We start from the raw sequence: 10,699 nt of genomic DNA, 5'->3' as shown, positions 1-10,699 counted from the left end.
CTGTTGGTATACTAAGCTCAAAGGAGGTTATAGTTTTGCATACGCTGAGTACGTAAAAAATAATTAAAAAATTCCAGATGCATTTTTTTTTCAAATAGATGAATTCTTAAAACTCTATGTGTACACCCATAACAAGCGAGCCGCCCAACTTTGCCACCAGCACGTGAGCTATCGTTTAAGATTATGTTTTCATAGATAAAATGCTCATATTAGAGAAGCGGTATATGCCGGCTGCGCGAAGCTAGAGAAGAAAACATGGATTTTCAGGAAAAATTTAGCAAAAAATTTTGGAAAATTTTTTTTTTAAAGTATTTTTTACGTGATCAGTGTATGCAAAACTACAAGTTCCTTCGCGCTTAGTATACCAAGAGCGGGACACCCTGTAGAGTGCGAACAACCAAGTGGGAACAGTAGGCACAGGTGGGAACAACACGACATTCCCGCCGCGCGCGCTCGCAGTCGTGGTTGAGTGCTGACGAAGTGCGTTGCTCTGGAATTTTATTCATATTTACGAATAAACATGCTGAAATGTGCAGTGCTATCTTGCAAAAACGATACTAGAAAAATCACAAAATTGAAATCCAGTATCACATTTCATCGGTAAGTCGATTGTTATAATTATTTTTATGAAAATAAATCTAGCATCGCGGGGGTGAAGGGAAAGTGGGAGGGGACCCGCGCAGGCTCGCTCGCGCAACTCACGTGATCGTAGTGATGTGACTTGACTAACGCTGTACTCGATAGTTTACTAGAAGAACTATATTTTAACTTATTATTTATTTTACTTTAAAATTAAAACTCTTCTAGAAATGTATTATAAATAATTTTGTGGTGTATTTGGTATGATACAATTTCTAATATTATGAATGCGAATGTATTATAGTGTAAATGAAAAGTATGTAACTAATGTTACGATATATGGACTGCTAAATTGATTTTGAAGATTTTGGTAGGTATAGAATGGATATACATAATTAAATAAAAAATTATTAATATTATTTATTAGTTATTTCATTTTAAATTATTAATTATTTCTCATTTTAAAACATTATTATTATTGTTCTATTTATTATTGAAAAAATAGCACTAAACCCGATCTTTTATTTTATTAATTTTAATATTTAAGAAGTGCATACGTTTTTCTGATATTCCAATTACTTAAACATATTTTTTTAAAGTACTTATAATTAATACAAAAAAATATTCAAATGGAATAGACACACTTTATTCACTTGGTAAACAAATTTAAAATAACATATTTATACTTTATTCATACATTTCTCCTTTAATAACATATTGAACATAAAATTTACATATGATACATATTTATTTACATAACTTATCGATAGCTCATCACGCAATTGATATCTATCCATCCCTATTTGTCACACACACATCTATATAGTATCTATAGCTCATCTGCCTACGATGTGCACAAAGCAATTTGTGCAATACACGCGCTCTATACTATAATATCTATACTCTAAAGTTTCCGTAGGATTTGTTTTTTTATATAGGTAGCTAAACTTATTTACATATTTAAATGGCAATAATTGTAAAAACAATATCAATTATCAATGTCATATTTTGACTTTTGTCTTTGATTTCCGAACTGTCATTTGTCAATTCTATAATATCGACATAACGGGATGTGTTTCTTGTTTTGATTATTTGGATTTTTATTTCTATAAAATATTTTAAACAGGAAAAAGTGGTTTATTTATTATATGGTAAAATTGAAATGCCAGAAATGTCTCTTAAAGATACAATTATTACATCCATGAGTGGTAAGTTCTTTACGGTTTCATATTTACATAGAGCCGCGAGGTTACATAATTTTTGTTTTCACCTAATTTCTCTTTTGTTTGACACATTTATTTAATTTTAGACGCGGTCTGATCTACTTTTTCAGTTCGTCTTCTGTTACATCATTTTTTGGCCAGTAAAGCCAGCGATATTCTTTAAAAATGCCTCTTGATGATTTCGTATTTGGTATAGTTTGAGTGTTTTATAAAATCGTTGTTTGGCGTTACGAATTGGTTTGAGTTGTTACTTACTAATATAAAAAAAAGGTTTATTTTTTGGGATTTTTATTTTGTTACTGTTTTTACTGTATTTATTTTTACATAACCTCACTTTGGACGTGAGTCTAAATTGATTTACCTATTTAAAAAAATATTAAATGCTAGTCATTATTTAGTTGATTTTGTAGGCTATGTTGCATGAGGATGTAATTTAAGCATGAAATTGTATAGAATAAAATAAATTCATATAGAATGTCATAATGAGTTTTCATAGATAAATATGTTATATGTTTTACAACACAGACCAACATTTTCATATCAAAATATTAAGAATAAATTAACACATTCAAATATCCATTTTGAATAGCTATGCCATAAAATTTTACACAAGTATAAACTATCATTTCACTACAATTTGTGTTCTTTTTAAATTATTGATTATACTTATGATGTGTGTGTAAGTTAATGTAACACAACATATTTTGGCAGTTACTGTTGCCAATTACTGTATTTGTCCCAGGGCTCTGACTCATGCACTGTATCCCAAAACAAACTCTATTAGTCATCATATTTGTAAATTTTTTGTGTCTTACTATTAATAAAATAAGAATGGTAGATAATATAAAATTTAATAAGATACACACTTACATATTATTCTGATACACACATACATAATATTAAAGGTGCTATTTTATTTTAATAATAAACTGAAATAGTAATAAGCTAAAAAATACATTCTCCAAAACATAAATTCAAATTAAAACAAAAATTAAAACCCCCTTCTTTATTGACGGTGGTTAATAATTAAAAAAAACGTTACAGCACAAGAGCCATGGCCGGACAACGTCAAGCTATTCCAGCCATATGAAGTGGAACAAATACTTCTACCAGACAATGCTAGCTGTCTAGCGGTACAAGCTTTCTTAAAGGTGAGTTGGAGTTTTATTATATTAGTAGTTATTTGTTCCAACTAAGGCAGCTAGAGCGGTTAACGGCTGAGCGACGTACACAGACTGCTCGAGCTGTCGCTACCAACCGCGCAGTTGACGGCTTGAAGCCACTGCGACTACGACTTTGAATGAATGACTATAGTATATCGAGTGGTCGCGGCTTCAAGCAGTCGGTCTCAACTGCTCGCTCAAAGAATAGGATTAATTCAGTACCATTTAGTGACGTCATAGCTGTACCCGGCGGTATTACCACATTGCTCTTCACCTGAGCATGATGATATTAAATCAAGTGTCCTCTAGTGGGGTAATCTCCGAAAATCAAACCGGACTATAGACTCGATTATACGCACATGTTAGCCACTGTACAACGGCATCATAGATAATATACATATTTTTTCAGATGTGCAACCTACCATTCGAAGTAGAAATGCGTTGGAACGCTGAATTCATGTCGCCCTCTGGCCGAGTGCCGTTTATCAAGTGTGGTGCGTTTGTGGTCTCCGAGTTGGAACCGATTGTACAGTTTGCTGCGAACAAAGGGGTCTCGTTGTGCAGTAAACTGAGTACTGAGGAGCGGGCCGAGATGAGGGCGTATATGAGCTTGATCACTAATGTGCTGGTTAATGCTGAGGTTAGTTTAATGTGTGATTACAGATTTATGGCCGGTTTTATAGGTTGTTTTGGTTACTTTGTGTTAGTTAGACTGACAAATAATGTATGAAATAAGGCAAAAAGTAAACATTTTTACAGTTATTTGTTAAAAAATATCAACTTTTACCTCTTTTTGACATTATTTTAAAAAAATGGGTGGTAAAATTTTATTAAGTAAACATATTTTTTACTAGTAGAGGACTTAGCAACATAACATCATAACCCCTAAACATATCAATAAATGCTTAATAAGTAATGGTTAAAAATAAACATATTTTTGATTTATCATAATATAAAATCACAAAGTTAAATATAAATCGGAAACTGTTAACTTTCGGATATACATATAGGGGGTTAAATTTGCTGCATTTGAGCTCCCCGACCTATTCTTGACGGGAATACGTCCAGTTACAAGTAACCCTGTATTTATTACTATGAAATTAATAATAATTACTATTGTTATGAAACAAATAAACTATTTTTATTAATTTATTTTATATTTATTACAATTTCAGCTCTACATATCATGGGTAGACCAAGACACATACAACACGGTGACTCGCATACGCAACTCGTCCGTGTACCCGTGGCCACTCGGTTGGATTCAAACGAGGTCCAAACGAAACAGTGTAGTGAAGCGATTGAGAGCGTTGCATTGGTATGATAAAACGTTGGAACAGGTTTTGGCTGATGTGAGTATGGTGAAATTGATGGAAATTATACTGTTAATAATTTTCTATTTATTTTTGAAATCTACGGTTAAGGGCCGATTTTTCAATGCTTGGATAAAACTTTTCCGTCCAATAAAGTATTACACGATAATATTAAAATGTCACGTAAACTGTCAAATACGGGAAATTAGAATACATTTTAAAATGGTAGTTTTATACATTATTCGACGAATAAGTTTTATCCAAGCATTGAAAAATCGGCCCTAAATCCAACCTAATCTAAAAAAATATATAAACTAAAAAATAAAACAAGTTAAATCTAATCTATGGTTAGTAGCTGTTGGTTTTTTTTTAGTTAATACGGACAAAAAATAACAGATCATGTTACTTGGTAAATATGCTTACAAACGGTTAAAAGATTTTAAAAGTGATTCAAAAGTTTTTGAGGAAATTCATTGCAAAGATATCTTTTTTAGATAGAATAACTATAAAATCGAAATAGACAAGCACAATTTGTAAAAAATACGACTATAATTTAGAAAATACAAGATCTCTATTTAAAACTAGCCGCCCGTGGTACATGTTTATGTTTTCTCTACATAAGAACCATCCTCGTACTTCAAGGAATAAAATAAAAAAAGAATTATCGAAATCGGTTCAGCCATTCTCGAGTTATGCGCTTACCAACACATTTTGCGATTCATTTTTATATATAAGATAATACATTTCACATTAGATACACATTTTGTCAAATATATATCGGCGGCTGGATTTTAAAACTATGTGGGCTGGTTACATCCTCTATATTGGGCACCTTGGGTAACTTCGAGCATCAAAAGACGTAAACGGAATCTAACACTGACAATAATAACTGAAATCACTTATGAACTGAAATGAATACTTTGTATAGCGAATCTAAACTCAAACTAATATAGAAACTGATATAGACTCGAACAGACAAGTCCGCTCGGCACGAGCTCCAATACTTGAATGCCCGTCCGCTACCACGGCCAAGTGCACTTCGTGAGTCATGCACTTGCGTTCGGTAATATCAGGGGGGGGGATCTCCGACATATAAATAAATTTCTACGACTTATTAATTACAGTAATACATATTTATTAATTCCAGGTGGAACAATGCTGCAATTCGCTTAGTCAAAGGTTGGGTGACAAGGATTACTTCTTTGGAACGTGAGTAGACTTTTTTTACAATAATACTAGGCTATGCCGTTTGGATTCACCTGCGGGCAAAATCAAGTATTTCTATTGCTCATGTGCTATACTGTATAACCTATATTACCGTAAAGTGTCATCAAAATCTGTCCAACAGTTTTATCGTGAAAGATATATGTACTTAAATATTTCACGAATAACATTATCTTTTGAAAAAAACCGCATCAAAATCGGTTGCGTTGTTTTAAAGAATTAAGCATACATGAGGACAGATAACTGGAAATGACTTTTTGAAGTAAAACTTCTTTAGACGCGTCATGTCAATACCGTCACGTCATGTAGTAAGGCGACGATTTAGGTATCTTTGAATCTTGCCAAAGAAGTTTCACTTCTGACACGTGTGCTCGGCACACGCTCTTTTTTATACTATGTAGTGATTATAAGAATAATTAAACTATTGGTATTCCCTTTTCCTATTACTTCCCTTCCTTTTCCCTATAGACCTACTCCATTAGATGCTCTAGTATATGGACATATAAGAGCGTTATTATCTGCGAACGGTCCGAAAGCTACACTTATGATAAAATCCATCACAAGTTGTCTATTGCGTCACGTGAGACGGATGACCAATTTGACTATGATGAAATTGACGGTGCGTTTTTGGTAGTTAGATTTTTACAAGCGGTATAATATGATAATTTTTTTTGTCAGTCAGAAGTAGGTACTTATAATGTACTTATCACATGAAAAGTTATTTTTTTGCTTTTTGTTCGAAATGTGTTTTATTAAAATAACTATAAATAAATAAAGTAAAATTCTCTTTATTCTGAATTTCCGTTCTTAATAAGTAGGTGTAGAAATTGAAGACTTAGAAAACTAGATATACGTAGAAGATATTTTTGAAAAAAAAATGTTTTTTTTCTTGTTGAAAAGTTTAAGAAATCTCGAACAAATACTACGTACTGAGTGATAGTGAATATGTATTTTTTTCACACTAATAAATAACCCACACAGCCACAAGAAGAATATCTAGTCACACAGGGTTGCCAGCTATCCTCAAGACGGGTTTCCCCCGAACGAGTCGTGTCTCGTACTAAACGATCCAAAATGTGCATACGCAGTATAAGCAAGGATAGCGTTGTGTACAATAAGGACGTTTTTGGTTAATATTTTAGTATTTTTGATATTTTTTTTAGTAGGATATGAGGGTAGTTGGTTAGATTATGGTTAGTTTGTAGCTTTTTTTAATAAGGGGTAAATATGTTTGTAATATCGGTTGCAATAATGATTTCAAAAATAAAATTACGTAGTTTGTACGCATTTTTGGCCTTTTTTATAGTGCGTAAATGAGTGTAGTTTTGGTGTGAATATTCGGTGATATAAGATGGTGATTTTTAGACTTAGTAAATCAGTAAGTAATTGGTTAAAATAATGTAGTAATTTAACTATCTAACTTATTTAGTCATCTTTAGCATACATGTATCTATAAATATTAAGATTTATCTTAACATACATTTAATTCAGGTTTTAAACCGTTCGCCTCTAAACAAGTGATCATAATGACGTCTAAAGAAGGTAACATTATATGCGAATATGACGGTCAAAATAATTATAACGAGCTAAAAGAGTCGCACAGTTTCATAACGGATATACTATACGAAGTCATAGATAATATAGACGAGATTGTCTATGAGAAGGACATAAACAACTTCGAGTTCATCCCTTGTCCGACCATAGATAAGAGTTACATACGTGTCAACGAGTTTCTAGATACCATAGATGAGAATAGTGTATCTGTGGCCACTACTGAAGATGTGATACAGATTATAGAGGACGATAGCGATGGTTTGGTCACAGATAAACATTTGGCGTCGGAAGTTATGAATGTTGGTGATAATAATGTATCTAGGTAATATTTGTAATATGTTAGATTTAAAAGTTTTCTTTAACACGTTTTGTGTATGTAGTTTGTGAGCATATATCTGGTGAAAAGATTTTTTCAGTAGTATAAAAATTCAACAGAAAACACAGCTTTGAAAAGCTATCGATTTAAATGAAACAATTACCATATTTTTATGCCTTAAAACGAAGTACTAGCTTTACAGTACATAACAGTATTTTTTTTTAATTAGATTTTTTTTTATCAGCTGGCCAACTGTAACAATAGATAATGAAAGCGGAAGTAAAACTAAAAGCAATTCAAGTATTGAAAATAAAACGTCTGTGAAGTCAAGTGTGTCTCGATTGGAATTTTCTAGAGGTTTTTACTTTTTTTTTGTATTTATGATTGACCTCTAATGCTCGGTCTATATTTTTAATTTAATTTTTGTTTCAAATAAAAAAGTATATAGTATTTTTAACTGGCAACATTATAGGGGTGATAACTTCATAATTACATATTTTGTAATATTCAATTGAACTTGGATATTTATAATTCCTGTTGGAATCATAATAATTAATAGGTATTTCCCATAAATATAAAAATTGGTCCAAACTACTGAACATTTCGATTAAATTATACTTTATCTAATTTAGAAAACGGAATAAAATAAAATCACCTTTCAGGGTCTGATTCTACATTAAAAATGGACGCTAGCGATGAAATGAGTGTTGCCAGCTTCTTGAAGTCGCTAAAACAAGACAATGCTGGTTTCTTTAGTCCACTCCTTGTTGCTGATATTGATTAATTTATTTTTATTGCCTGTTATTTAGTATTCGGTCTGACAAGGTATTTTGGCGGTCTTAAAAGCCTCATATTATAAAAAGAAGCCATTTGTCGCGTCTTTTATCGATTTATGCAATAAACTGTATAATTTGGGGACGATAATATAACCAAAGACAGAGCAGGCAATATTAGTTGTCGTGAAATATTATTTTTTTGTTTCAGTCTTATATATGTTATGCTACTTACTACTGTATATTATTTTTTTACGCTAAAATATCTTTGTCACGTTGTTTACCACTTATAAACATTGCAAGTGTTAATTGTGATAGAAATTAATTTAACTTAGTATGTTCTGATAAAATTCATGTTGGTTTAATTAAAAATTGCTTTTCGTAATTGTTTTTGTTTGATATTATTTATACGATTACTGAGGGATATTGAATAGATAAGGTGAGAAGCGATTTGTCTAGTATTTTACTTAAACGTTGCTTTGGTTTCATTAATGTCGAGTATATAGATATGTATATACAAAAACTAGTGGTCCGCCCCGGCTTCGCCCGTGGTACATATTTCGCAATTAAAGGTAACCTATGTCCTTTCTCAGGTATCAAAATATCTACATACCAAATTTCATGCAAATTGGTTCAGTAGTTTAGGCGTGATCGAGTAACAGACAGACAGAGTTACTTTCGCATTATATTAGTATGGATAGCTTAAAAATACGATCTTCATCATTTAATATGTCAATTTATAACGAGTAGGCATTTATATACTATCTAAGTTAATTAATTTAAACTAGACACGTGGTATTTTCACACTATTATTTATTTACTGTTTTATATGTACCTTAGCACTTACATAGCTAATATAGTTTAGATATTATGTTTTACATAGGTTGTATCAATCAATAGTCTGTGTAAAATAAATTTAATCGTATTATCATGGTAGTTATATTATTTAGCTAAGATAGTTTGTAATTAGATTATCCGTTTAAGATATTTCTTTTAATATTATTTTTCTCTTTCCAGACCGACGGAGCTAGATGCATTAGTGTTCGGGCACGTATTCACAATAATAACAACGCGCCTGCCGTGTAGGAAACTAGCGGAGACCGTCCGAAGGCACGAGAGCCTCGTCGCGTTGGCCAAACGCATAGACGAGCAGTACTTCAAGCGCGCATAGCGTGAGGTTTTCAAGGACATCTCTATAGCTTTTCAGAGTCCTTGAATCCCTGTCATTTCCCAATATAGTATCGTCTTACTGGACCTTTATTGTCTATGCGCGTGTGGTTTGTTGTCTGTGGTCGTCAGTGTCAAACGTCAGTTACGTCAAAGTTGAAGTTGAATTTGGCGGTTTTTCGGATGTTTATTTTGTTGTGTTTTTGAATCGAGTTGTAATTGTTTGCGAGTTTATTGTTTGTGATATGTAATTGATGATAAACTTACAAAAATGTATATTTGGAATGATTGGTTGGAGTGTAGCCTTGGGGGCGCTATGGAAAAAATACAGACGAAATTTTGAAATTTTTTTTTAGTCAGTATAACATCTATTTTTTATGGTTTTATCGGCAAGAATAGCCTAAAATAAACCCTTTTTATTCTTTGTATTTTTTCTCTAAGGTGGATAGTTTTCGAGATAATCCAGTTATAATATACTCATTTACAATGGGATCTGGACTTAGACGAAATTTAGAAATTTTTTTAGTCTATATAATACCTAATTTTTATGGTTTAATCGGCAAGAATAGCCTAAAATAAACCCTTTTTATTCTTTGTATTTTTTCTCTAAGGTTGATAGTTGACTGAAAATCTGAATAAAAAATGTTCTACAGTAAGTTTCTCGAAAACTATCAACCTTAGAGAAAAAATACAAAGAATAAAAAGGGTTTATTTTAGGCTATTCTTGCCGATAAAACCATAAAAAATAGATGTTACTTTAGCGCCCCCAAGGGTACACCCTGACCGAATGATTTGTATGCGAGTGTAGTATTAATTTTGACATAGGTATTTTTTGTTAATGCAATGTTTTCATGATGTATGTGTGGTATAAAGTAATTCTTAGTAGATTCCCATTTTCCTATCTTAAATAACTATTGGCTTATATAAAAATACTTCTCTTAATGTAAGTGCTGTAGTAATGCGCACATTTGTTATATAAAATTGTTAAAAAAGATTGATATTTTAGTTGATCATAAAATTTAGTAATTAATGCCTAACTATGAAAACTTTCGTTAAAATTAAGAAATTAATTAGAAAAACTTCTTACAAATGCATTAACTTGTTATATACGACAATATTCTTTGTGTAAATTGAATGTTTTGTTTCATTTTTATGTTTATATTCAGTAGGTAGGCATACTTAGTGTAGAGTAGGCAAGTTAAATAATATGTACTTAGTAAATTACTAATACAATAATAATTAAAGTACAAGCAAGTATTCTAGATGCTTAGATATAACTGTCCACTAATTTTGTAATGGGTATAATTAATTGCATATCTATGCAATAAACCATAATTTGTATCAACTATTTTTGTAAATCATTTATCATGTGCAATTCGATTTTGCC

The 10,699-nt window shown here is 31.6% G+C and overlaps 1 protein-coding gene across 1 annotated transcript; it reads left to right on the top strand.

Annotated features, from left to right (window-relative positions):
* Positions 1 to 1,651: 1,651 nt before the first annotated feature.
* On the top strand, positions 1,652 to 8,171 carry LOC149896605 (uncharacterized). Its single transcript, XM_090117512.1, has 10 exons — positions 1,652 to 1,787; positions 2,847 to 2,953; positions 3,375 to 3,605; positions 4,141 to 4,317; positions 5,426 to 5,487; positions 5,971 to 6,121; positions 6,484 to 6,631; positions 6,994 to 7,378; positions 7,617 to 7,729; positions 8,035 to 8,171. The coding sequence occupies exons 1-10, from the start codon at positions 1,742 to 1,744 to the stop codon at positions 8,154 to 8,156; spliced, it is 1,542 nt and encodes a 513-aa protein (XP_089973638.1). The 5' UTR covers positions 1,652 to 1,741; the 3' UTR covers positions 8,157 to 8,171.
* The last annotated feature ends 2,528 nt before the right edge of the window (positions 8,172 to 10,699 follow it).

The sequence above is a fragment of the Colias eurytheme genome, chromosome 28 (assembly GCF_061535395.1).
Source record: "Colias eurytheme isolate Ceu_HAF_F1 chromosome 28, ilColEury1 Martin Lab GWU primary, whole genome shotgun sequence".
NCBI lineage: Eukaryota > Metazoa > Arthropoda > Insecta > Lepidoptera > Pieridae > Colias > Colias eurytheme.
Note: the sequence above shows the minus strand (reverse complement) of the source record. Positions and strands in the feature narration are given on the sequence as shown.

What these genes read in the sequence shown, in the direction of transcription:
- LOC149896605 (XM_090117512.1), top strand. Translation starts at nt 1,742, where the DNA reads ATGCCAGAAATGTCTCTTAAAGATACAATTATTACATCCATGAGTG. An exon ending in ATGTGCTGGTTAATGCTGAG is followed by an intron (nt 3,606 to 4,140) that starts GTTAGTTTAATG and finishes TTACAATTTCAG; the next exon opens with CTCTACATATCATGGGTAGA. An exon ending in GGTGATAATAATGTATCTAG is followed by an intron (nt 7,379 to 7,616) that starts GTAATATTTGTA and finishes TTTTTTTATCAG; the next exon opens with CTGGCCAACTGTAACAATAG.